The following is a 26,602-nucleotide window of genomic DNA, read 5'->3' on the forward strand; positions in this document are numbered from 1 at the left end:
CCCAGCAGCACCTTTAGCAGCCTCAGGAGGGACCTGCCCCAGCCCTGCAGGGATGCCAGGGGGGATTGTGCTCTCTGTTAGTGCAAAGGGTGGGTGTCTGGCCCCTGCCTCCAGGATTTTGGGGCCAGATCCCTGCTTTAATGACCTTCAGGAGAGGAACAACTGCTCTGGAGGGCTGGGAAGGCACCCAGCCCCTGGGAGCCTGCAGACAGCCCCACAGCTCCTGGGCTCTGAGGGAGGGAGGAGGAAGAGGAGGAGCTGGAGGGGGTCTGGCCATGGGGAGGACCTGAGCTGAGGTCAGGGATGAACAAGGTGGGAGCCCTGGCTGGATGCTCCCCACCTTTTGGGGGAAGAGGTTGGGTTGCAGAAGCAGCTCCAGGGCTCAGAATTGGCCAGCCAGGGGTGTGAGGCACTGTCTTGGTTTGGAAAGACAGGAGTCTGCTAAGGAAGGCAGGAGCCTCCCCTGAAATGGAGAATGTAAACCCTCCCCACCCCTCCAAATTGCTATAAATTTTAAATTAAGGGGCTCTCAGGCAAAAATATGGGAGCAGGAAATAACAGTTCTTTAATAGGGAAGAAAATAAAAAGATAAAATAAACAGTGCAGTACACTAGAACAACACTGCCAGAGTCAGAACCCAGCCTGACACCCTGTGGGTCAGGGTGTTGGCAGCAGTGCCATTGGAATTGTGGCTCAGCCCTCCTGCAGTGTCAGGGCTGGTTCTGCTGGAGCAGGGATCCTGGAGAAAGGTGCAGTCTCTTCCTCTGAAGATCCAGTGGCAGAGGCAGCTGCTGTTCCTCTGGGGAATCCAGTGGAGAAGCTGTGCTGGTGTTCCAGAACCTCCAGATTATATCCAGGTAGGAATGCTTGGCTCCTCCCTCTGGGCTCACATCTCCCAGTGGGATGCTGTAGTTCTTATCAGCCATGCAGGGACATTCAATAGCTGTTATCAGCAGATGTCTGCCCTGAGGGAGGAATGATTGTGGTCACTCAAAGAGAGAGATAAGGCAAACTGCCCACTTGACAAAGGTAATCTGCCATACAGATGGTAATGGAAAACATCTTGCATTGCAATCTTCAACAGGCACCTCCATCCAACCCCTCTCTGTTGTCACAGGTGCTCTCCCAGCACACTCCAGCTCCAGGAGATTTGGTGGAGCAGATTTTCCTGCTCCTTCAGCCCCTGGGTGCTGCAGGGGCTGGCAATGGCTCCTGAGCTGCTGGCTCTGAACCTGTACAGCTCCCTATTTTTCTAATTCAGTTGTGAAAATACATGAACATGAAAATCCACCAGGACTCAAGACAAGTCCCCAAACCTCTGCTCACCCTCACTGTTTCCCCCACACCGGCCCCACTATCTAACAGGAGCTTTTTTTGTGTTTCTTGCAGCAACGTGGACACGGAGAAGTTGTGTGGTAAGTCAGGGATGTTCCTGCTTCCCCTCCCCAGGGTGTGTGTTGGGTTTGTGTGTGTCTGACCTGGGCTGGACTGGGTGGCTCCAAGGTCCCTGTGGCTGGATCCCAGCACAGAGGTGCTTTGCCCAAGGGGAGAGGTGTCTTGGTTTGAAAGGACAGGTGTCTGCTAAGGAAGGCAGGAGCCTCCCCTGAAATGGAAAATGCACTTTCCCTCTGAATTATTATAATTTCGAAAGTATAATAATAATTTCGAAATTATTATTTTAATTTTAAAATCACAAGAAAGTTTATTCATTAGATTTTAATATTATATTTAATATTTTAATCATAATTAATTTCAATTAATTATATCGTTAATAATTAATTATAATTAATTATTAAATTAATTATATAAAATAAAATTAATTAAATTAATTATAATTAATTATATATACTTAATTATATAATTTAATTATAATTATATTTTAATATTTAAATATTTTTAATATTTCTATTTTAATTAGTATAATTTTGAAATTAAGGGTCTCTCAGGAAAAAATATGGGAGCAGGAATAACAGTTCTTTATTAGGGACAAAATAAAATACAAATGCAGTAATATAAAAAAACCACTGCCAGAGTGATCACAGGCCCTGGCCCCTGTGTGCCAGGGAGGTGTCCCAGCCCCATCCCAGGGGGGCTCAGCACTCCTGCAGTGCCAGCTGTGGCTCTGCTGCAGCAGGGATCCTGCACAAGGGGGGAGTTTTCCTCTGCAGCTCCAGGGCTGCTGCAGATGGGCCTGGGCTCCCTCTGGCCATGCAGGGCAGCAGAAAGCTGCTCCTCTGGCAGTGCAGGGGGCAAAGGCTGCTGTGCTGTGCCAGGCTCAGATTGGATCCAGGCAGGAATGCTTGGCTCCTCCCCTGGGCGGAGCATCTCCCCATGGGATGCTGGGATTGGATCAGCCCTGCAGGGACACTCAGTGGCCATGGACAGCAGAGATCTCCTGGAGGGAGGGTTGGCTGTGGGAGAGAGAAAGAAAAAACTGCCCCAGGAACAGCAGAGAGCTGCCCCACCTGTGACAGATGTGGATAGAGTACACACAGCCCTAAATCACATCTTACAACCCAGGACAATAGAGAAGGACTTTTCATTTCAGTCCAAGTGGGAGAATGATTCTGGAAAGGGAAGTGAATTCCCCCCTTGCAGCTCTGGGCTGAGTGTGGGGAGCAGGAGCAGGGGAGGCAGGGATGGAGGTGCTCAGGAGCCTGACCATGGTGTTCTGTCCTGCTGCAGATTATTTCTCAGCATACCTGGGGGAATACAGGAATGTTCTCTCTGCCCTGGAAACGCTCAACGCTGCGGTGCTGGCAGCCATGGACAAAACCAAGCTGGTAAGGATGGCACAGGGGAGGGCAGCAGGGTGGGAAACTGGAGCTGCGGTGAGCTCAGCTGCTTCTTAGGAATTTGGGGGTTGGAGGCAGCAAACCCCTCAAATCAGGGGTGTCTGTGCATGTGCAGGCACACAGCCTGGAAGAGGGCAAGGGCAGCAGCCTGGTATCAGTGGATGGTGTTTGCTCCTACCTTTCCCAAAAGCATCTTCTGAGAAAGCTGCTTGGACAATTACAGACTCAATCCACACTGTCAGCACAGCTGGAAAGGGTCTCTGTGTAGAGTTCCAGTGAGGTTTATTGTAAAGTCACATTGAGGGAACCCAGGGACAAGGACAGGGCAAACAGTGAGTGTCCTTTGTTAAGTATGGGGTCAGGAACAATGGTTTGGGGACACAGGGGTAGCACAAAGGGCAGTGACCTGTGAGGAAAGGGCAGGTTAACATTGCTGCAGAACACCCTGGGACAAGCCCCTTTCCACTCACCCTAAGGTGAGAGGCATTCTCAAAGCCTGTTGTGAGTTCTTCCAGGGCAGCATCCCAGAAGTTTCCATAATAGGCTCAAAGGTGTTCACAGAGATGGGTAAATCTAAAACTTTTGTGCTGTGGAGACTCTTATCTGTGTTCTGAGGACATCATCCATGCTCTGGGGACATCATCTATGCTCTGGGGACATCACCTCCCCTTGCTGGGCTCTGGCAGTGCCTGTTCCAGCAGCTCCCTGCAGTGTCCTCCCCACAGACACTTTCAGGGAGCATCACTGGGAGCCTGTGTCGAGTTCTGAGCCAGAACAAAGTGTTTCCCCCCAGCAGTGAGGCTCCAGACTGCCCTGCAGGGCTGGTGGTGCTCGGGATGGAGCCCAGCTTGCAGCACTGAGTGCTGGCTGCAGAAGAGGGGCAGGAGCAGCTGCAATTCCTGCTCTCCCAGCCTGGTGCAGGGCTCATTCCTGCCCCTGTGCTCACCCTGTGCTGATGGGAGCGGTTTGGAGGTGCTGATTAGGGCAGGCTCTGAGCCCCAGCTGTGCTGAGCAGCCTCAGGGTAAGGACAATGGGGAAAGGCAGCACTGGAGGGCCCTGCCCAGGGACCAGCAGCTCCTTCTGCACCTGAGCTGTGTCAGAGGGCTCAGCTGTGTGCTTGGGCTGCTGCTGACCATGGGAACAGCCTTCCTTTGAAGCAGGTGAGGGGCATCATCTGTGTGAATGCTCCTCTGAGCTCTTGGTCAGACAGAGAAGAAAAGGAGGACCAGTCCCACACTCACCAGAGTGGTATTTGTGCCTCTGTAGTGTCAGATCCTCTCTGGGCTTTCCTCTGGCCAAACCCAGCCTGTTTGTCCTCTGTGCCTGCAGTTACTGCAGTGCCTGATTGAGCCCTTTTCTGACCCAGAGATGGGGCAACTGAGAGGTGTTTTCAAACCTACGTGTGGAAATCTCATGCCAGGACAGGGAATCTCCTGAAAATGCATTTTCTCATTGGTTCAGATCCCCAGCCCCACTCACAGCTATTAAATAAAAGTCCAGACGGAGAGGAGGAATCCTCTCCAGAGAGCTGTGCTTTATTTCAGTGCCTTTCTGTTCTGTTTTTTGGGTGTTGAATGTGTACACTCCTGTGTTTCTGCAAAGGGCAGCACAGACACTCTCTGCTCCCCAGTATTGCTGTGAGGCATTCACTCCCAAAGCTCCTGTGCCACTGCTGTTCCCTGGAAAACATGAGCAGGTTTTTCCTGTTGAAGCAAATTTTGCTGGACCTGTTTTTCCACGTGTTTGGATGTGCCTGGAGCCGGGGCAGTGCAGAGTTCCCAGCACTGCTCCCACCCAGGAGGGGTCTGTGCTGATCAGGGGCTCTCACCCAGCCCTGCTGTGCCCAGTGCAGGAATTGGTGCTCCTGGGGTCCCTTCCCTGCACCCCCTGCTCTGCTGGGCTCTGCTCTGGGCAGGAGCTGTGGGAGGGATGCCCGGAGGCTGCAGAGATGATAAATGCTGCATTCCTACCTGCTGGCACACGAGTGTGCTCCCACATTTGTATTTGCAGAGTTGGACTTGAGGTTGAGTTGTGATGGGATGAGTGGGCTGGATTTTAGCCAGAGCTCTCAGCTCTGTGAGCCAGGGCAGAGAATTCTACACCTGCCCCTCAGAATTTTACACCAGATTACACCTGCCCCTCAATTCTTCTGGTTCAAACACTGCTCTGAGCCCCCCTTGGCCAGACAGAGCAGCCTCGTGGAAGAACCAGATGAGCTTTCACCCCAGGGAGCTGCTTGTGCACTGAGAAAAATGGAGTGTTGGAACCCTGGTCACTGAGAATTTCAGACTTTCTGTGCTGACAGGCACTGATCCCCAAGAGAACACTGCATTTAACCTGAGGCCATGGAGAAAGCTTCCAAAATTAAATAGTATAACTAATATTATGAAAGTGTAATTTAAATAGAAGTGTGTAATATCACGTAGTAGAAAACTTTTCATTTAAGGTTTTAGAATATAAATATATATTATATAAATTATATATTAAAATATATAATATATAAAATATATATTTTAAAAAGCTTATTTTAAAAATTTATTTTATACTATACTTCATACTTAAATATATATATTTATATATATACTTTTAATATATATATAGTATATATTCACTATATGTATATAGTGTATATTTACTATATATTTTTATATACTATATATTTTTATGTATACTATATACAATAGGTATAGTGTATATATAATACATAATATATATAATAATATACTATATTATTACATAATATAAAAATATATTTTATATATAATATATAAATATTATGTAATACAGTTATATATTTTTATATAATATATAAAATAGATATATTACATATTAAAATATATATATTCTATATGAAATATATATTTAAAACTTATTTTAAAAACTTACTTTATACTATACTTCATACTTAAATATATATACTCATAAAAATACTTTTTAATATGTATATATAGTATATATACACTATATGTATATAGTGTATATTTACTATATATTTTTATATACTATATCTTTATATATACTATATGTATAGTATATATAGTATATATAGTAGGTATAGTGTATATATAGTGTATATATAATAATATACTATGTTATTATATAGTACTATATATTTTATATAATATATAAAATATATATTTTTATATGAAATATAAATATTATATAATATATATTTTATATAATATATAAAAATATATATATTATATAATATATACTATATATATTTTAATATATGCTTATATATATAAAAGATTTACTTATATACTTTATATTTATGCTAACGCTTTTAAAACTTATTTTTAGTTTCATTTCTCTCTCAACAATGTCTATCTTATTCTATCATATTTATAAGTTAACATTTCTTATCTCAATGTTTACATACAAATATGTACTATGTGAGCCTTCTGTCAGATTTTAAGATTTTTCTATAAATCCCACACTGCAGGAGCTCTGTGTGTGTGTGAGCAGCAAACCCTCTCCTGGTTGTTTTTATGAATTTACAGGTCAGCAGGAGGAAACCAAACCATTAGGGGTTCCCATGCCTCCATCCTCCCTCACTAGGAACATGCTGAAGAAAATTTGCCTTGTCTAGGAAAGAGTTTTTCCTTCACATTCTGTCATTCCCACTTATTTGTAAAATATAACTTGGTAGCTGTGCTGTAGTGTGCTAATTACACCTTATTTTGTGGCTGAACTTCATGTTTGCAGTATAATTGTGTAGGGGTAGGAGGTGAACAGAGGAAATAGCTCAGAAAACAGCCTGATGTTTCTCACAGGGGGTCTGTGTGCTGAAATCTTTCCATTCTCCAGTGTGCCAACACTGCAAGCCCTCACATAAATACCTCTCCAAGGCAGGCAGCCTCATTGACCCTCTGACAGGAATTCTGTGGCCACCCATTCTGTCCTGAGCTCAACTATCATCATAAAAAAATCAGTAAAACCCCTCAAAAGCAAAATTATAGCAGCTCTTGGCAACTTGGTGATTTTCAGCTGGGCAAACGGGGCTGAAATACCAGTGCAGGACCAAAATTCCTTTGTCTTCAGCTTGCTGAGTTATTTCCTTTTCCATGAGTACAAAATGCTATGCTTGGTGAGTTTATTGATAAGAGGGTTTGACCTCTGTGCAGCATCTGATGAGAGGATTTTGGGTTTTTGCCCCAAAATGAGGAGTGCAATGGGGACTGGATTTTAAGTTCTTTCTCTCCCTGGCACGAATTTTCCCAAATTGCTGCAGAAATGTGGAGCAGCATTTGGAGCTCTCCTGGGGATGGCTATTTCCAGCACATTCCCCTGGGTGTGCTGTGTTTGATGAGGCAGCTGGCACTGCCATGTCCCCATGGCACCCTGTGCAGCCACGTCCCCTCCTGGCACAGCCTGCCCTGGGCTGCCAGGGGGGTCTGGGGGTGCCGCCCCACACTGCTGCCTGTGCCTGTGTGTTTGGGGTTGTTAGGAAATCCATCCACAAACACCAGAGGTTCATGTCCAAAAAGGAGACACAGGGGTCCTTTTACTTTATTCCAATAAAGGGAGAGGCCACGGGGCATTCCCCTGGGGTGTCTCTAATTTTTGGAGGACTCAGCCTCCTTTTTGTCCCAACTTCCCAGCCACATTTCCCTTCTCGCTTTCCCCACTGGCTGAGGTACTTGGGAGTTACAGACTGAATCACCTGATACTGAAGATTTCCCTCTCATATATAACCCTCCTTTTTGATTTTCAATTCTTATGGAATTTAGGGGTTTTTCTTCCCCGTTGTTTCTTTCATCTTTCAATATCCAATTTCATTTATCAGCAAACCTACAGTTTATTTGTAAAAGCAAATATCTTTTTCCATTCATCAATCAGTGCAATCCTTCCCATTGTTTCTTTCATTGTTTATCTACCAGCAGACCCACAGCTTGTTTGGAAAGACAAATCCACTGTTCCTCTCAGGGTGTAGGGGCTGCCCTGGGTGAGCTGTGGGGCTCAGGGCAGGTGGGATGTGGTGTTGGTGAGAGCAGCTCTGCCCCTGCCATAAAACTCCATCCATGGGGGATGTGGGGCTTGGGGCATTCAGATGGGAGCTGAGAGGATGAGGAGTGCTGGGAGGAAGGGTTGGTGCCAGATTATGCTCTTTTCTGACCCAGAGATGGGGCATCTGAGAGGTGTTTTAAAAACTTCTATTCTATTTTTAACAATACAATAACAGTATTCTACTTTAACAATACAATTTTGTACTGAGTTTCAGTACAAAAAAAAATCCATAATTAAATGTTACTCCCCATCATCCTATATACAGAAACTCAGGTTTGTAGTACAATTAATTATACTACCTCAGTACCCCCTAAAAATAAAATTAGTAAACTAAATAAATTCCCACAGGAAGGGGAGCGACGTGACTGGGGAGAAGCCTCCAAGCCCCAGGGCAGGGGAAGTGTTTGTGTGCCCAGGGCTGGAAGGACACCTCAGGGAAGGGAGCACTGATGCTGGGGGAAGGGCCCTGGGTGGTGCCAGAGGGATGACAAGGCTTGGATTTGGATTTGGGGCACTGAAACTGATGCCCTGTGAAGGCTGACCTAGAACAGAGACTGGACAGAGCTAAAGAATAAAGCAGAGATTTATCAAAAGCCTCCATGGATCCACCTTGGGCAGCACAAGAGCCCAGCCAGGGCTGCACCCAAGATGAACCAAAATGGTCCCAAAATGCACGACCAGGCATGGGGTCTGTCACTGTGATCAGTTCTGCTCCATTTGCACCTTGCAGTTCATTGTCCCATTCCAGCTTTAGCCCAGGCAGTCCCACCCTGCTTGTTTTTCTCTCTCCAGCCCACGGTGTTTGTGCTCTTGGGCTGAGATTTGGATCATTTGTCCTTGGTGCCCAGCTGGAGCAGGAATTGTTTTGTCTCCCTGCTCTGTGCACAGAGCTCACCATCCCCTCATATGATGCTCAGACCCATACACTAAAGCAGCACAGAATGTGAAAAATAGAAAAGCTAAAACCTGAGGCATCAGAACTGACTGTGCAGGGCTGTGTGGTGGGTGAATGTTGTTCCTGCTGTGCCCCCTGGGCACTCTCTCCCTCAAGGTGTGTCCTGGGGATGTTGGAGTGTCTTTGTTCCCCCTCAAGCAGGGAGTGGTCCAGGCTGGCAGGAGCTGGGCAGGCACAGAGGGGCAGTGCTGCCAGGGCTTTCAGTGCCTGCACACCCTGGGAGGAGGAGGAGAAGGGTGGGCAGGGATCCCCAGCCCTGAGATCTCCATTTCTGGGGCTGTGGGTACAGAAGGCTTTGTGGGAGCACGTGGGATGCTTGGCTGGGAGATGCAGAGCTGGAGCTCAGTTTGCTGTGGCTGCATCTTGTCAGTGTGGCTGCCATCCTGTCTCTGAGGCAGGAAAATGAGATTCATTTTCCAGCAGGGATGAAACCCCCATCCCCCTGGCCCCTGGTGCTGGGGGGAGCTGTGACCATCCTTTGCTGGCTCCAGCCCAGAGCTTGGGGGATGAGCATCCATCCTCTCCACTCTCTCCAATTTCCTTCCCTTCCTTTCCCATCCAGCCACAGCTGTGCCCAGTCAGACACAGCTCCTGGACTGGCACAGAGCAACCAGAGAGCCATGAGGGGCTCAGGACCCTCCCCACTGCTCCCTTTCTTTGGCACCAGCAGTGGAAGGGTTACAATGAAATCCATCTGTGCAGAGCTTCTGGAATTCCAGATCCTCAGTGTGCTGGAGAGAAACTCAGCAGGAATTGGAAATATTTGACCCCAGTGATGGGGCGGCATTGCTGGACATGATTTTGGACGTGGTTCATGGATCTGGGGGGGTGAGGGCAGCTCTGGGTGCTGCAGCCGTAGGGGTCACACGAGGACACCCAGGGAGGGCAGGGATGCTGCTCCAGCCTTGTCTTGTCCAGGAAAGGGGTGGATTTCTCCTGGTGGATGCTCCTGGGGAGCAGCCAGCCCTCCTGCATCATGTGCAGGCTCCTTCCTCGCCCTCCCAACTGCTGCTCCTGTCTTTCTCAGAGCTCACGGTGACTCCTGTGGTTTCTGTGTCCCTTGGAGAGCTGGCACGGGGCTGGCCATGGGGACAGCAGTGTGCTGTGACAGCTGGGCTGTGCTCCCCAGCTGTTCCTTCACCACCTCTGATCCCTTTCAGATCATCTGCCCAGCTGAGTGAGTTCAGGCAGGCAGTGCCAGATGAGGAAATGCCTGCTCAGGGAGCTGAGTTGGCTCCCTGCAGCACCAAACGACCTTTAGACCAAAATTAAAGGAGTGAAAGTTGCTTTTCAGCTCATCTTCCTCAGCCAGTGCTGACCTGTTCCAGTGCCAGGTGGGGAATCACCTCCTGCAAGGAGTGGCTGCAGTGCAGGTGCTCTGGGGACCTTGCCCTGCTCAGCTCCTTCCTCCCACACCTGTGGCTCCCCTTGGGGGTCCTGCAGCTGGAGAAATTCCCTTCCTCATCCTGGCAGCTGCATTTCCAGTTGGGAAATGCAGCCTGGAGCATTAGGATTGCCTAAATGTACCCAGACGAGGCAGTCAGCATGGCCTGCATCCCCAGCATGAGCCCTAATTGTTTTCCAGCCTGAGAGGAGACACCTTTGTTAGACAGGAAACAGCATGGAGTGTCAATGAAAGCACTTTGCTTCTTTCGGGGCACTTTATTGACTTTGCAGCCCTGCAGCAGCACAGGAGCCACTCAAGCACTGCTGCAGCTGCCCCTGGGGCAGGGCAGTGTTTCAGTGCCACAGGGGATGGCTGCCACCTCCCTACTGGAATTTTGTGTGCACATACTGGGCCCCGTGCTCCTGGTACTCTCCCTTTGTCATCCAGGTGTGCTGGAAGGAGGTGAGCGAGGCTGCCATGGAGCCCCCAGCCCAGGCTGCCGTGGCCCTCTTGGGGCTGGCCAGCACCTCGATGTGCACTCCTGCTCCTCGGAACAGCAGGTTCAGCTCCAAGCACATCCTCTCAGGAAAGCCAGGGAACATGGAGGAGCCCCCTGAGAGCACGATGTTGCCCAGCACATATCTCCTGGCCTGCTGGGGCACGGTGTGCAGGCTCTGCCAGGCCAGCTGGTGCAGGCCGGGGCAGCTGAGCTGCAGCAGCTCGGGCCGGAACAGCGGCTCGGGGCAGCAGAAGCGCTCCTTGCCCAGGGTGATCCAGCGCCCGTCAGGGGTCTGGAATCTGGCTGGATGATGGGATCCCTCCTCCTGGAGGTCTCCCTCATAGTCCAGGGACACGTAGCAGCACTGCTCCTTCAGCTGGGTCAGCACCTTCTTCGTCAGGGCCTGCAGCCCCGAGGGCTCCGTGTGGCTCTGCTGCAGCAGCAGCTGCTGCAGGTACCTGGACAGGTGATCCCCGGCCACCCTCAGGCTGCGGGTGCCCTTCCTCAGGGTCTGGCCCCCCCAGACAGAGGTGACATGGGACACGGCCGCCCCGGCCTCCACAGCCAGCCCCGTGACCCTGCCGTGGGCACAGAGCGACAGGAACCCGGTGTTGGCCAGGTGCAGCGCGGGCACCCCCAGGCCCTCGAACAGCACCTCGGCCGCCTTCACCCTGTCGGTGCCAGGGCAGGATGGGGACTCTGCCAGCAGCACCGGGTGCTCCTCTGGGGACACCTTGAGGCAGCAGCAGATCAGGTGGTCCCACAGGGTTCTCATGCTGTGCCAGTCCTCAACCAGGCCGTACCTGAGCGGGCAGCGCCGCGGGGCCGGGGTCGAGCAGCGCGGGCTCTCCGTGCCAGGGCGGGGCTGCCAGGGGTCCCAGGGGGTGCCCAGACTGCAGGGCAGCAGCGTCCTCAGCACGCACTGGGGCTGCTCCTGGCCTGCGAAGCCGCCCCGCGTGAAGCGGCTGCCGCTGTCGATGACCACCGCGGGCTTCAGCATGGCTGGGGCTCCTCAGGGATAACAGGCATGGAGGAACAGCCTGCAGTGGGACAGGAGGGGTCTGGTGAGGGCAAAGCAGGCTCAGGTGCCTGCTCTGCCGCACTGGAGGACAGCAGTGTCTGCTCTGGAAGTGGCTGGGTTTGTCCTTCCTGTTCCCTGTCTCACTGAGCATCCCTCCTTGTCTCCATCCCCTGAGGTTCTGTGACAGTGCAAGGACAGAAGTTCAGGTGGTTCTAAGGAAGCAAGGGAACACTGGACAGGAAAGTTGAGTGGCTGGATTAAATCCTGGGCTGTATCTGAAGGAGAGGTGCCAGAAGGTCAAAGGAGGTGACTCTGCTCATCTGCTCTGCTCTTGTGAGACTCCATTTGGAATATTGTGCACAGTTCTGGTGTCTCCACTGTAAGAAGGACATGGAACTGTTGGAGCAATTCCAGAGGAGACCACAGAGTTTCTGAGGGTACTGAAACACCTCCCCTCTGGAGAGAGGCTGAGAGAACTGGGGCTCTTGAGGCTGGAGAAGAGGAGGTTGTGTGGAGAGCTCCCAGCACCTTCCCAGGTGTGAAGGGGCTACAGAGAAGCGGCAGAAGACTCTGTCAGGAACTGTGGTGACAGGACAAGGGGAATGGGATCAAACTGAAAGAGGGGAAATATAGGTTGGATATTAAATGCATGAAGTTCTTTGAGGGTGAGGGTGGGCAGACCATGGGACAGATTTCCCAGAGCAGCTGTGGCTGCCCCTGGATCCCTGGAAGTGCCCAAGGCCAGGTTGGACAGGGCTTGGAGCCATCTGGGACAGTGGAAGGTGTCCCTGCCATGGCAGGGGACATTGGAACTGGATGATCTCTGAGGTCCATTCCAATCCCTTAACATCCTCTGATTCCATAAATGGTGCTGCCAGCAGAGCCCGTAGCACACAGAGAGGAGCTGAGAGGAGCTGTGATCCCAGCTGGCAGAGAAGGGCAGGAGTTTGGGGTGCCTCTGTGTGTGTCCAGGCCCTTCCCTGGCTCTCTGTGCCTCCCAGACCTGCCCCTGTGGCATGGTGTGCCTCTTGACCTGTTCTTTGGGCACTCTCCAGGCCAGGTGACCCTTTAGAGGACACAGTCTCCAGCTAGGTCAGAAAAGGTGTAGGTTGGATATTAGGAAGAAGTTTTTCACCAAAAGAATAATAAAGTACTGGAGTGCTCTTCCCATTCAAGTATGCACCCCAGGGAGGTGGTAGAATCACCATCTCTGGATGTGTTTAAACAAAGACTGGACATGGCACTTGGGGCTATAGTCTGGTTGAGGTGTTAGGGTGTAGGTTGGACTCGATGATCTTAGAGGTCTCTTCCAACCTCATTATTCTGTGATCTGTGAGTCTGTGATTCTGTGATTTGTTCTCCCCATAGCTTCTCGCATGCCCCTCTGGTTGCACTTTTACACCACCCATCAGGAATTCATCAGGGAGTGTCTCATGGGAGCAGCCAGGCTGGCACTGTTTCCCTGGGCGTAGAGGGCACAAAGCCAGCCCTGCCAGTGGTGAAAGGGTCTCTGGAGGAGCTGCCAGCACCCAGGGGCCACCACAGGCTCCCAGCCTGTCCCCAAGCCCTGCAGTGTGTGAGCAGGGGCACAGGGGATGCTGTGCCAGCCTGGGGCCCTCCCTGGGGCTGGGGCTGTCCCTGAGGGTGACCCTGACCTTGTGGCTGGTGTCCATGTGCCCTCCTGGAGCTGGCAGGGCTGGCAGGGCTGGCCTGTGGTGCTGGGCAGGGGTGTCCATGGAAGCATGGCTGCATGCCCTGCTGTGATGTCACAGCAATGCACCCCGAGGGTTCTCCTGCCCCACAGCCTCACTTCTACCCCCAAATGTCACTTGTGGTGATAATTAAAATTTGATCAAAACCCACCCTGTTGCAGACATCTTTTCATTAAAAATCTTTCCTTAAGATTTTTTTTCCTCCTGAGAAGCTGGGAGGCCTCAGGAACAAAATGTAAACATTGATTATCTGCTGCTGTGGAATGCAACAGGTGCATCTGTGATTGGTCTCATGTGGTTGTTTCTAATTAATGGCCAATCACAGTCAGCTGGCTCGGACAGACTGAGGCAGCTGCCTTTGTTATCATTCTTGTTTTTCTGTTCTTAGCTTAGCTAGCCTTCTGAGATGAAACCTTTTCTTCTGTTCTTTGTAGTATAGTTTTAATGTAATATATATCATAAAATAATAAATCAGCCTTCTGAAACATGGAGTCAGATCCTCATCTCTTCCCTCACCTGAAAACCCCTGTGAGCACCGTCACACCACCCCGTTTTGTTTGTTTAAGGGACAGCCCCTTCCAGGTGTGGCCCTGCCCAGGGGCAGGTCTGACAGGTGCTGTCCCCTCTGCCCAGAGGTACGAGACAGCCTCCAAGATGGAGCAGTTCCTGACGCGGTTCCTGCTGCGGGAAACCATGCACCAGCTGCAGTCCCTGCAGGCGTCCCTCGAGTGTGCTGTGGACACCGTGGAGGAGCAGGCGGGGCGGGAGAGGTACAGGGGTGGGGTGGGGTGGGATGGGATGGGATGGGATGGGGTGGGATGGGAGAGGTACTGGGGTGGGATGGGAGAGGTACTGGGTGGGAAACGAGAGGTACCGGGATGGGATGGGATGGGATGGGATGGGATGGGATGGGATGGGATGGGATGGGATGGGATGGGATGGGATGGGATGGGATGGGATGGGATGGGATGGGATGGGATGGGGTGGGATGGGGTGGGATGGGGTGGGATGGGAGAGGTACAGGGATGGGAATGGGAGTGGTACTGGGTGGGAAACGAGAAGTACCAGGATGGGATGGGGTGGGATGGGATGGGATGGGGTGGGAGAGGTACCAGGGTGGAATGGAAGAGGTGGGACAGGGTGGGACGGGAAAGGTACTGAGATTGGACGGGAGAAGTACCAGGATGGGACACAAGAGGTACTGGGGTGGGACAGGAGAGGTACCGGGGTGGGAGAGGTACTAAGGTAGGATGGGAGAGGTACTGGGACAGGACAGGTACTGGGACAGGGAAGGTACTGGATGGGATGGGATGGGATGGGATGGGATGGGATGGGATGGGATGGGATGGGATGGGATGGGATGGGATGGGATGGGATGGGATGGGATGGGATGGAATGGGATGGGAGAGGTACCGGGGTGGGACAGCAGAGATGGGACAGGGTGGGGTGGGAGAGGTACTGGAATTGGACACGAGAGAACAGGGTGGGACAGGAGAGGTGGGAATGGGTGGAACATGAGAGGTACCAGGTGGGACACAAGAGGTACTGGGTAGAACATGTCCAGCCCCTGTCCCCAGCCCTGCTCCTCACAGCCAGCAGCCCTTTCCCAGCCCAGTGCAGAGCTGACACCTCCAGGAATGGCTTCAACCCCTCCTTTTGCATTTTTTTTTGGTTTAATTCCAGAAAAGAGATCAAGAACTCGCAGACTTCAGTTGGCCTGAGGTCAGGGAGGCGCTGTGGGCGCAGGGGACAGAAGAACGTCTGTCTGACCCCAACAGACCCCTACTCTGGGATGCTGACAACAGGTACCTGCTGTTCCTCAGTTCTTTGTGTCCTGCTGGAGCCTGGAGGGGGTGTGGGACCAGCACAGAATCACAGTAAGGTGGGAAAAGATCTCCAAGATTGAGTCCAACCATTCCCCCAGCTCTGCCAGGGCCACCTGTAACCTGTGTCCCCAAGTGCCACATCTCCAGCAGCACTGGGCAGTGAGGGCTCCTCCAGGATGGAGCCTGGAGCATCTCACCCAGGTGCCAGCTGGAGCTTCTTGGGGATGTTGTGTCTCTTGGACAGTAGGAAAAAAATTAAGTTTTTTGGATTAAATCCCAGGTTTAGAAGATTTTGTGGGGTTTGGGTCTTGAGCAAGCTTTGGCCATGACAAAGCTGAGCTTTTTTTGGGTGACACCTCTGTGCCCTTTGCCCTGCAGGTGTTTGTGTTGAGGACAACAGCCAGTGGATGGCTCAGATCAACAGGCTCCAGCAGCTCATCGAGAAGCTGGAGTGCAAGGTGTGTGTGTGCCCAGGGGGTGCTGGGGCTGCCCCACCCCTGGGCACGGCCACAGCAGTGCTGGGACCCCCCTCCCATCAGTGCCAGCACCCCCTGTTCAGCCCTGGCATTGGCACAGAGCTGCCCCAGCCCTGCATGCCCTTCCCCTCCTCTGCTGACCCTGTCCTGCCTTCCCCGGGGGGCTGAGGAGTCCCCAGGCCCCAGTGACCCCACAGGTGAGCGGGGCACAGCCCTGCCCTGCCCAGGTGCCACAGGGAGTGTCCCTGGGCTGGTGCCACTCCTGCTGCAGAGCTCTCCTGGTAACTCTGGTTCATCCCAGTAACACTGGCTTTTCCTGGTAACCCAGGTTTATCCCAGTAACTCAGGTTTATCCCAGTAACTCTGGTTTATCCCAGTAACGCTGTTTTTTCCTGGTAAATCTTGTTTTTCCCTGGCGCTTACGCAGAGCCCCCGCCTGGAGCCACTGAAGGAGGAAGCCATGTGCAAGGGACAGGATGCAGTAAGTCCTTGTCCCTGTCCTGTCCCTGTCCCCATCCCTGTCCCTGTCATTTCCCTGTCCCTGTCCCTGTCATTTCCCTCTCCCCATTCCTTTCCCGGTCCCTGTCCCTATCCCTGTCCCTTTCCGTGTCCTGGTCCCTGTCCCCATCTCCATCCCCTTCCCCATCCCTGTCCCCATCCCTGTCCCTGTCCCTGTCATTTCCCTGACCCCATCCCTGTCCCTGTCATTTCCCTCTCCCCATTCCTTTCCCTGTCCCTGTCCCTTTCTGTGTCCTGGTCCCTGTCCCCATCCTTGTCCCTCTGTCCGTATCCTTGTCCCTGTCCCCATCCTCATCCCTGTCCCCATCCCTGTCCCTGTCCCTGTCATTTCCCTGTCCCCATCCTCATCCCTGTCCCCATCCCTGTCCCTGTCCCTGTCATTTCCCTGTCCCCATCCCCTGTCCCTGTCCCCATCCCTGTCCCTGTCCCCATCCTGTCCCTGTCCCTGGTGTGCGGTGCCCCCTGTCCCACGCTGCCCATCCTGCAGCCCTGCCGTGCCCCGCTGATGGCGCAGCCTGGGGACAAGTGCAGCTCCCTCGTGTCCCTGCCAGCCCCGAGGGTGGCACCCTCTGCCTGTGAGTGCCCACAGAGCCAGGGGAGGGGTCCCCAAGGGGAGGGGTCCCCGAGCCCCTTTCTGGGGGGATCTGCAGCAGGACCCCCCCAGGGGGATGGAGCATCTCCTGTCCAGGTGGGCAGCGCCCCTCGGTGTCCCCGCTGTCCCCAGCGCTGCGGTGGCACCGGAGGGGAGCAGGGGGCGGGAGGGGACAGCCCCTGACCCTGTGCTGTCCCTGGCAGCACATCCTGGTGGCCAAGAGGCAGATCTCGGTGGCCACGAGCAGCATCGAGCAGTTCCGGAGGGCGGTGCGCTCCTACACCGAGGGCACGGCCGGCCACAGCAGCTGCCTGCAGTGAGTGCTGTGTGTGCTTTATGGGCGCTTTTGGGGTGCTTTGGGGGTGCTTTGGGGGTGTTTTGGGGGTGTTTTGGGGGTTCCCCCCCAGAATTGGTGGCGGGGAACAGGGTGGGACAGGAGAGGTACCGGGGCGGGAGAGGTACTGGGTAGGATGGGAGAAGTACCAGGATTGGACACGAAAGGACTGGGGTGGGACAGGAGAGGTGGGAATGGGTGGAACACGAGAGGTGCCAGGTGGGACGTGCCCAGCCCTGTCCCCAGCCCTGCTCCTCACAGCCAGGCTTTTAGGGGGACACAGGGGGGTGTGTGGGGTGTTTTGTGTGCGAGGCTGGGCTGGGAGCTGGCAGGCAGCGTGCCCCCAGTGCCATCCCATCCGCTGCAGGTGTTCCCAGTAAGAACCAGTGCCTGGGGAGGAGCGGGGGTTTGTGCCAGCAGGAGTGGCTGTGGAGTGTTCCTGTGAGGAGTGAATACAGCACTGAGGGACTCAGCAGCAGTGGAAGGTCCAGGGCAGGGCTCCTGCAGAGCTCTGCTGGATGCAGAGCCTGGGGGAGCTGCCACGAGCACCTGAAGCTGCCCTGGGGAGGCCAAGGCTGCCCCAGAGCCCTGCAGGGCCATGGCAGTGCCAGGCTGGCCCTGCTGGCACAGCTGGCACTCCCTGTGCCACGGGCACTCCAGGCTGCCTCCAGCAGGGAACGTTCCTGCTGCTCCCGTTTCGAGTGTCCTTCCTCAGCTCTTCACTGTCAACAGCACAAATTCACATTTTCAGTCCAAACAAAAGGGAGATGCTCGCTGTGACACGTGTGGTGGAGAGAACGGGAGGGGTTTTGTTTGGAACTGATGGGTTTTTATCTCATCAGGGTTATTTGTGGAGGCAGCAGGGTGCTGGTGTGTGGGCTGTGAGCACAAAGCTGAGCCTGGGGACACTCTGTGGGGCTGGGTCCCTGCAGGGCATCACAGAGCCCCAGAGCTGCTGGGTGACATTCTGGGCTGTCCCCCAGGGCCTGGCCCCCTCAGCAGCTGCAGGAAGGCTTGGCCTCAGCTGGGATTGCTGCTGCTGCTGCCCTGCACAGCTGCTTCCCCCTGCACCCCAGCACTGCAGGGCTCTGGGGCAATTTCTTACTGTGTTTTATTATTTCTTACTCCTCCCCAGCACCAGCCCCAGCCTCTCCTGGGCACCAGGGAATGGGGAATCATCATTCTGGACACAGAGAGCTGGGGATCTGTGCTGGGGGCTCAGCTCCTGCCCCCCTGCCTCAGTTTCCCCCCGTGTGAAGGGTGACACCAACCTGCTCCAAGGGGCTGGAAGGATGAGATGTGGTAGTGCTGGGGAGGGGAAAGAAATAATAAAACACAGTAAGAAATAATAAAATAGAGTAAGAAATAATAAAATACAGAAGATGCTGGTTCCTGGGCAGCAACAAAGAGCAGTGTGAGTGCTGTACAGCTCCTCTGCCACCTGCACACAGGAGCTGTGCAGCAGGAATTGGGTTTGGGATCATCTGGAGATGTGAATGCACCCAAAACCTGCTTTGGGAGCTTTGTGGGGAGAGTGATGGGCACAGCAGTGCCCTGCTGTGCCAGGGCCATGCCAAGCTCATGCCAGGGCTATGCCAGGGCCATGCCAGGGCCGTGCCAGCCTGCCCAGGGCTCAGGGTCCCTCTGTCCCCACAGTGTCTCTGCCTGCAAGCTGACTGACGAGCCCTGCTTCATCCTGTACGAGTTCTGGCAGGACGTGCCCTCGTGGAGAAGGTGGGGCAGTGCCCATGTGAGGGGCTGGGGGCTCACAGGGGGTGCCCCCTGCTCCCTTCCCGTGCCCAGCCCGTCCCCCTGCCCTGCCCTGTGTGCCCTGGGGCAGCTGCAGCTCACAGGGGGGGGAGCACCCCCATAAAGGGTTTGGGGAGCAGGGGCTGGGGGTGCAGAAGCTGCTCTGTGTGGGCACAGGGCCTGGCACCACATCCCCCTGAGCCCACACCCTGTTTTCCAGCCATTTGCAGTCCAGCTGCAGCAAGACCTTCCAGCAGTCCATCCTCAGCCTGCTGGAGTCCCCAGAGCTGCTGACCACCATGCTGTTCCCAGGTGAGGCTGCCCCAGCCCTGCTCTGGTGCTGCACAGGGCAGGAGCAGGCACTGGGGCTCCCTTCAGGGCACAAAATCCCTCTGGGGTGACCTCAATGAGATTTTTCAAGCCTCAGGGTGAGAGCTGTTGTCCCCAGCAGGTTTGGCTGTGTGAGCTGGGCTCTGTCCCCTGCCCAAGGTGGGCACAGCCAGGAGCAGGGACACTGCCCAGGCAGCAGATAAGCTGAGTCCTGGCCCAGATGCACCTGGAGCCTCATTTTGTGTTTCCCCTGAGGCTGAACCTGCTCTGCAAAGGGCTGCTGCTCCCAGCTCAGTGCCAGGGGCTCCAGCCCAGCTGGGGCAGGGCAGGCCAGCACAGGGAATGTGCCATTGCCAGGGTACCCATGGCAATGTGGGGACTGTGGGGACTGGGAACCAAATTCAGCCCCAGTTTGCTTTCAGGGATCACTGCAGGGTCTTGGAAAATATTTGTCCATAAAACATGGATTAAATTGGACTGAAGAACCCTGCTGCTCCTGAGTTGCCAGTGCCACTGACCTCATTCCCAGTGCCACTGATCACATTCCCAGTACCACTGACCCCCAGTGCCACTGACCTCATTCCCAGTACCACTGACCACACTCCCAGTGCCACTGACCCCATTCCCAGTGCCACTGACTGTCAACTGACCACACTCCCAGTGCCCCTGACCCCATTCCCAGTGCCACTGACCACACTCCCAGTACCATTGACCACATTCCCAGTACCACTGACCCCATTCCCAGTACCACTGACCACACTCCCAGTGCCACTATCCCCATTCCCAGTGCCACTGACCCCATTCCCAGTGTCACTGACCCCCAGTACCACTGACCCCATTCCCAGTGCCACTGACCACACTCCCAGTACCACTGACCCCATTCCCAGTGCCACTGACCACATTCCCAGTACCACTGATCACACTCCCAGTACCACTGACCCCATTCCCAGTGCCCCTGACCACATTCCCAGTACCACTGACCACACTCCCAGTGCCACTGACCCCATTCCCAGTGCCACTGACCACACTCCCAGTGCCACTGACCCCCAGTGCCACTGACCCCATTCCCAATGCCACTGACTGTCAACTGACCACACTCCCAGTGCCACTATCCCCATTCCCAGTGCCACTGACCACTCTGAGTACCACTGACCCCATTCCCAGTGCCCCTGACCCCATTCCCAGTGCCACTGACCCCATTCCCAGTGCCACTGACCTCATTCCCAGTACCACTGACCCCATTCCCAGTACCACTGACCCCATTCCCAGTGCCACTGACCCCATTCCCAGTGCTCTCCTGCAGAATTGTCACAGTTCCAGCGGTTCCCCCCTCTCCAGGCTCCCTGCCCAGGGTGGGGTGGGTGCTTTAGGGACCTGCAGGGTTGGGTCCCCCATCTCTGCCACCCCAAATCCCCACTCCCAGTCTCACACTGCCCTCAGCTCCCTGCTTTCCCTCTCTTCCCAGCCTCCTGGTGGATCATGAACAACAACTGACCCGGGCCAGCGTCTCCAGGACCCCATCAGCATGCGGGAGGATGTGGGCACAGCCTCTGTCACCTCTGTCACCTCCCTGTCCCTCCATTCCCTCCTGTGGCCAGCGGGGGCTGCCTGCCCTCGGCCCTGCCGCTGTTTTGCTCCTTTGCTCTTTTCATGTGAATTTATTTATTTATTTCTCCTGCTCCCAAGCCGGTGTCTGAGCTGCCTGGGGGGCTCTGGGTGGGGTGGCAGCCCGGGAGCATCCCAGGAGCCTTCAGTCCTTATTGCACTCAGCTCCTCTTCCTCCTGGCTCTGAGCTGCCCGGGGATGGGCAGGGGACACAGCACTGGCCAGCTGTGACACCCAGCCCAGGGAGCCAGGCGGCCTGATATGGATTGTCAAGCGTGTTTTATAGGGGAAAAAATATTTCCTGCAGTGCTCCTGGCAGGGTGTACCTGCTGATGGCCTGCCACGCTGGCAGCACGTGGCTCTGAGGCTGGCACTGTGCCCCAGCAGCTGTGCCCATGGCTGGAGCTGTCCCCAGCACTGCCAGGGAGGGACAGAGGGGCTCCAGTCCCTGCTCAGCTCCCAAGACCCAGCAGTGGTGCCATGAGTGGAGCTGAGGCAGTGGGAAGGGGTCTGGGGTGAGGGGAATGAGTGAGGGAGGAGGGCTGGGGCAGATCCCACCTGCTCCAGGGGGCACTGGGGCTTTCCTTGCAGCAGCAGAGCCTCTGCTGAGCTGGGGGAAAATGCATTGTGACAGCCTCCACAGAGGGATGGCACAGGGGACAGGAGGGACACCAGCTGTGGGCATCCATAAAATCAGAGGGTTTGGGGAAAGCTGCAAAAGGCACAGCAGATCTGTGATTAGAGCTAAGCAGCCCCATGAGATTGGTCAGATTCCCACAGCCAGCCACCCATGCTGGCCTGGAGAACATCATCCTTGTGCATCCTTGTGCAGCCTGCACCCCCAGCCCTCACTCACCTGGGACCTGCTACCACCCCAAAGCTCTTCTCCACTCCCTGTGGGTGCTGCTCCAGCAGAACCACCCGTCTGAATGTTTGTGCCCCAGTCCCTGGCCGCAGGCAGGAGAAGCTGTGCCTGAAGGGGCAGGGGGTGCAGCTCCTCCTGGGGACCCCAGTCACACTGTGCTGGGTGGGTGTGACCCAGGGGTGACAGCACAGCAGGGCTCTCTGGGTTTTAGGGTGCTTGTTTTGCTCCAGAAGGAGCTGCCTGTGTTGGGCTGCAGGGGCTGAGCTGGCTGGTGGCAGCAGGAGCCTGCAGGGATCAGGGGAGCTCCTGCTTGGAGGGACAGCCCAGCCCGGGGCAGGCTCAGCCCCAAACACAAATCCCCTCCCGGGGATGGGGGGCAGAGCCTGGCCCTGTCCCCATCCCCCAGCACCCCAGTGTTTGTCTGATTATCAATCCTTGCTGCTTCCCTGGCCAAAGCCTGCATTTGCTCGGACCAGGGGGCAGCAGAAGGGGCTCAGCCCTGGGCAGGGACAGCTGCAGGGCCACATTCCTGCCCCTGGGAATGACAAACAAAAGGATGCAGGGATGTGCTGGAGCCTCAGCAGCACCATCAGGGAGGGACAGGCTGTGCCAGGGCACTGCCAGGGTGGGTCAGAGAGGGGCAGCCCTGCAGCAGGCACTGTTTGGCATTCCTGAGCTGCCTCCCCAGCCCCATGTAGGGTTCACCCCTCAGTTTTGGGTTTTTCACTGCTGGATTAATGTTTGCAGCAGCCTGGAGATCAAAATCCTCTGGTTAAGCCAAGGTGTGGGCATGGGCATCCCCGGGGGGCACAGCTGGCAGCGGCAGCTGGGACAGCACCCTGCAGGCTGCTCTGTGCTCACATAAAAAAAATAACATTTAAAAAAAGCTCAGAAAACAACACACTGAGCTGTAAACTCAGAGAAATCACTGGGGACAGGGCTGAACTCAGCTCTGCCAGGCTTTGCCCACAGCATCACCACCACAGGGGAGGAAATTTCTATCCCTAAAAGCCCAAGGTGTGGCAGCATCCCCCAAAACCCCCAAGAGCTGCCTGAGCACTGCTGAAAACCTCTGTCCCTTCCCAGAGAGAAGGGGAGCTGGAGGATGAATATAGTCTTTTTATTGACTACTTTGGAGTAGAACAAACTAAATACATCTGTAACAGTTTGGGTTCCTTTATACAGGACATTAAATAAGTTATGCACAGGAATGAAGTAACAAATTTCTATTACAGAATTAAATGTCAAAAAAAAAAAAAAAAAATAGAAACCTTAACCCAATGTCTTCCCACACCCCAAGTTCACATTTATCATTCCATCTTTAAAAAAAAACAACAAAAAAGAAAAGAAGCAATCATTCTAATCATGACTGTTAGTATTTCATTCATTTACACTGGGGTTAATTTTAATACACAGCCATCAAAGTTGCATGAGAATTATGGAAGACAATCTATTTACAAGCAATTCCTCCCAGCCCTGCCCTGCTCCCCTTCCCCACTGTGATTAGAGCTAAGCCTGGCACTGCCACCACTCACCCCCAGTGATGCTGGGGCTGCAGCTGAGGAGGGGACCTGGCATTGACCTGAGGCTGTTCCAGAGGTGTCCCTTAGGGCAGGAAATCCCTTCCTGCCAGCCCCAGCATGGGCTGCTGCAGGTCAGGGTGGCTCCAGTGGGAGCTGCCTCAATGCCAGAGTGCTCCAATTCCTGGGGACACAGGGGACACATCCCCAGGGCCACCGGAGCTGTGGGATTCACTTCAACACCAGGAGACCTCGTGGCTTTTTAATAAAACCTTGCAGACCAGCTCCATCCTGCCAGAGCAGCTTCCCAAGAGCCAGGGCTGGAGCAGCAGGTTGCCTGCTCACCCCTGTGACAGCTCATTACAGCTCCATTATTGGCCTCCAGTTGAAAAGGTGATCAGAAATAATTAGGGAATCCCTTGCCTCATAGGCTCCAGCCCAGCACTGGCACACACGTGTGGCTCTGCTGAAGAGAAGGAGAGCTGGGAGCAGCTCCTGGAGGGCACATCCCCTCCCTGCCACCCTGTGTGCCACTGCCACCCTGTGTGACACTGCTGGCCAGCCCTGCTGGCACAGCCTGCACTGCCCCGGGTGCCCCAGTCCCCTTTTCCACCCCACAGCAGGGACTGTGATGGACAGAGCCCCCCAGGCTGGCCCTATTCCCCAGGGGCCTTGTGATCCTCTGGTTTTGGGACAATCTCTGAAGGTGGATGCACATCCCTGGGCATCTCTGGATGCAGCACTGCAGGAATCCCCTGGAGCAGGGGATAAAAATCCCCACAGGACACCCAGTGCTGCCTTTCTTTCAGCAGTGTGAGTGGAGAGCACAGGCTGTAAACAACCCCTTGCACCACTCAGGATCCCTGGGCTCACAAACAACAGCAGGAACTCACAAACCAGCAGCTTCCAGGCAGTGAGAAAAACAAAACAACGGCCCCCAGGTGGAAGGGGCACCTGCAGCCAGCCCAGATCTGCTGTGCACGTGTTCCCCCAGCACAGGCCCCACCCGGGAAACACCCAACTGTCTGTCTCACCACAGACTGGGATGGAATCCAGGCCATCCAGCAGTGCCTCCTGCCACTGCCTCTTGCTTTAGAGCAGACAAATCCCCTCCTCCCTCTCTGCAACCCTCAGCTGCCAGCCTGGAGGCAGAAGTGGGCTCAGCTTTTGCCATTGCACAGAGGATGAGATGCTCCCGCTGGGAAATTGGCTCTGGTCTGTTCACAGCAACAACCAGCCCACACAGCCACCTGAGGCACAGCTGCCTGGGAGCAGGGCACAAACATGGAAATGATGGAGGAGAGGTGGCAGGAGGAGGCAGTGGTGGCTCTGACACCTTGGGAAGCGAGCCTGAGCATGCCACAAGGACAGGGCTCCCTGCCTGGGCACCACATCTCAGCACCTCTGGCGTGTGCCAGTGCTCTCCCCATAGTCCAGGTCCCCTGAGCAGGTGCCCAGTGTCCCCCAGGTCCTGGCACTGCTCTGGTGTTCCCCTGAGAGGAGCAGGGAGATGCTGCAGGCGGGCTCACCCCAGTCCACGAGCCACAAAGGAACAGGCAGGATGAGAGGGCAAGGCCGGAGTGTCGGTGCCCCGATGTGTCAAATCTATCAAGTGATAACAGTTGCTGCAGGGGCTTTTTCAGCTTTAAAACCCCCAGGGAGCTCATCCAGTGGAGTGAAGCCAAGCCAAGGCTCCCTCCTAGAGCCCGTTGGTGTCTATGGCTGTCACAGAGGCCGGCGTGGAGGAGCGCGAGGTGGTGGCCGAGCTCTTCTCCAGGGCTGGGCTGGGGATGCCATCGAGGCTCTTGGCTGCCACCCGGCCCGTGGGCAGTGCCAGGGGCTTGCTCTGGCCGTGCAGGCTTTGCCCACAGATGCGGTGGTGCCTCTCCCAGTCCTTGTGCTGGCAGAAGGAGCCGCAGTAGCGGGCGATGTTGCAGCCGCTGCACGTCTCGCTGGCCTTGCGGCCGCAGTTCCAGCAGCTCTGCAAGAGCAAAGACACTGTGCTTAAAGGGGGTTAGTTTCCCTAGGAGCTGCAGGATGGTGCTGACTCAGCTCTGGAGGGGACTGTTCATCCCCTCTGGCCCGGATTTGAGAATATGCAAATGAGCAATCCATTAATTCCTGCTATTTCCCAGCTCTTTGCCAATGGTTCTAACCCCCACCGCTCTGCCCACAGCCTCTGTCACACTGCTCCAGGCACATCCTCTGCCCTAGACCCACCCCAATGCAGACAGGAAACAGCAGGCACGGACTGAAAAACACTCTGCAGATGCTGCTATTGGGCCTTTTTATTTCCTGTTTTAAGCAGCTCTATTTTGGTCTCCCTCCCAGCCAAGTGCTCTCTGCGGGGATCACAGCGCGCTGCACCGGCACCATTTGCTCCGCACCCTGCCTCGCTGCACAAGAGGTTGGAGCAGGCCAATTTGGAAAAGCAAATGCTCATTTGTGAAAGCCTCCCAGCCAGGTGGAAGCACTGCCAGAGGCTGAGTTTCAGCCTGGAAGCGGAGCAAAGCCCCCCTGGCCGCAGGGAGAGGTGTCAGCTGGTGGCTCCCGCGTGCCACCGCTTCCCTCGGAGCGCGGGGCAAGGGGCCAGCCCCGGATCAGGGCTGCAGCTGCTCTGGGGAGGGGAGGGACGGCAGAGCAGCTTCCCTGCAGCTGGAGCAGGGCGTAGCAAACACACGCTGGGGAGGGCAGCTCAGCTGTGGGAACGCAGCTTCTGTCAGAGCTGGTCTTTGTGGGGACACGGCTGCTGTGAACACCATCAGAGCTGTGGGAGCGGGGTGCTGGGAGGTGCTGGGGGGGGTGCTGGGCTCCACCAGGCAGCCCTGCTGTGGGGAAGGGCTGGCAGATTCCCACTGCCAGGCTCAGCACTGGAGCCACCAGCTCATGGTGGTGATCTATGGGCTGGCAGTGAAGCACCTGACCTGTTCACTTTGGAGCGAGCTGCTCCAGAGCCTCTGTGTCCCCAAGGGTCCTCCACCTTCCAGGGGAAGCAGGACTTGAGACCAAAAAGCCCCTACCAAAGGATGTGGTAGTTCTTTGAAAACTGGGTCACTGCTTCACAGCTGTTTACACTTCAAGTGTTTTTCAGCTGTGTTGCAAAGGTTACAAGATGTGCCAGAACACAGGACAGCTTTTAGACAAGGGCTCCAGGGCTTGCACAGGGGTGCTCAGCAGCTCCCGAGGTCCCAGACTGCTCCTCAGCACAGCTGGAGGAGGAGGACACTCCTCTGCTATTCCCCCATGGAGAAATCACTACTTGCCTCATTCCTTCCATGGCTTCCTGAGCAGTTCCACCCACTCCCATCATGCGACTGCTGTGTTCAACCCTCAGCAATTTCACTGGGAATTGCACTATGGACATCATTCTCTGGAATAACACCTAGAATTCCATGGTTCTGGCCAC

General features: G+C 54.5%; 3 protein-coding genes across 8 annotated transcripts in view; 1 reads left to right on the plus strand and 2 right to left on the minus strand.

The window, feature by feature from the left end:
* Window positions 1-20,891, plus strand: part of NECAB3 (N-terminal EF-hand calcium binding protein 3) — a 35,122-nt gene extending 14,231 nt beyond the window's left edge. Inside the window, exons 4-13 of the mRNA XM_063172161.1 lie at window positions 1,390-1,415; window positions 2,686-2,783; window positions 14,014-14,150; window positions 15,064-15,185; window positions 15,585-15,664; window positions 16,110-16,163; window positions 16,997-17,109; window positions 18,784-18,861; window positions 19,097-19,188; window positions 20,672-20,891. Of these exons, the coding sequence (XP_063028231.1) occupies window positions 1,390-1,415; window positions 2,686-2,783; window positions 14,014-14,150; window positions 15,064-15,185; window positions 15,585-15,664; window positions 16,110-16,163; window positions 16,997-17,109; window positions 18,784-18,861; window positions 19,097-19,188; window positions 20,672-20,700 (829 nt within the window). The 3' untranslated portion in view covers window positions 20,701-20,891. The remainder of the gene's footprint in view (window positions 1-1,389; window positions 1,416-2,685; window positions 2,784-14,013; window positions 14,151-15,063; window positions 15,186-15,584; window positions 15,665-16,109; window positions 16,164-16,996; window positions 17,110-18,783; window positions 18,862-19,096; window positions 19,189-20,671) is intronic.
* Window positions 10,532-11,647, minus strand: ACTL10 (actin like 10). The gene has a single exon (XM_063171977.1). The coding sequence runs from the start codon at window positions 11,645-11,647 to the stop codon at window positions 10,532-10,534; it is 1,116 nt and encodes a 371-aa protein (XP_063028047.1).
* A 3,854-nt stretch (window positions 20,892-24,745) lies between the features above and the next one.
* Window positions 24,746-26,602, minus strand: part of CBFA2T2 (CBFA2/RUNX1 partner transcriptional co-repressor 2) — a 60,736-nt gene continuing 58,879 nt past the window's right edge. For all 6 annotated transcript variants that reach the window (XM_063172157.1, XM_063172155.1, XM_063172156.1 and 3 more), the window contains exon 11: window positions 24,746-25,177. In XM_063172157.1, coding sequence (XP_063028227.1) covers window positions 24,896-25,177 — 282 coding nt within the window. In that variant the 3' untranslated portion in view covers window positions 24,746-24,895. The remainder of the gene's footprint in view (window positions 25,178-26,602) is intronic.

The sequence above is a fragment of the Melospiza melodia genome, chromosome 19, assembly GCF_035770615.1.
Source record: "Melospiza melodia melodia isolate bMelMel2 chromosome 19, bMelMel2.pri, whole genome shotgun sequence".
In the NCBI taxonomy this organism is placed as follows: Eukaryota; Metazoa; Chordata; class Aves; order Passeriformes; family Passerellidae; genus Melospiza; species Melospiza melodia.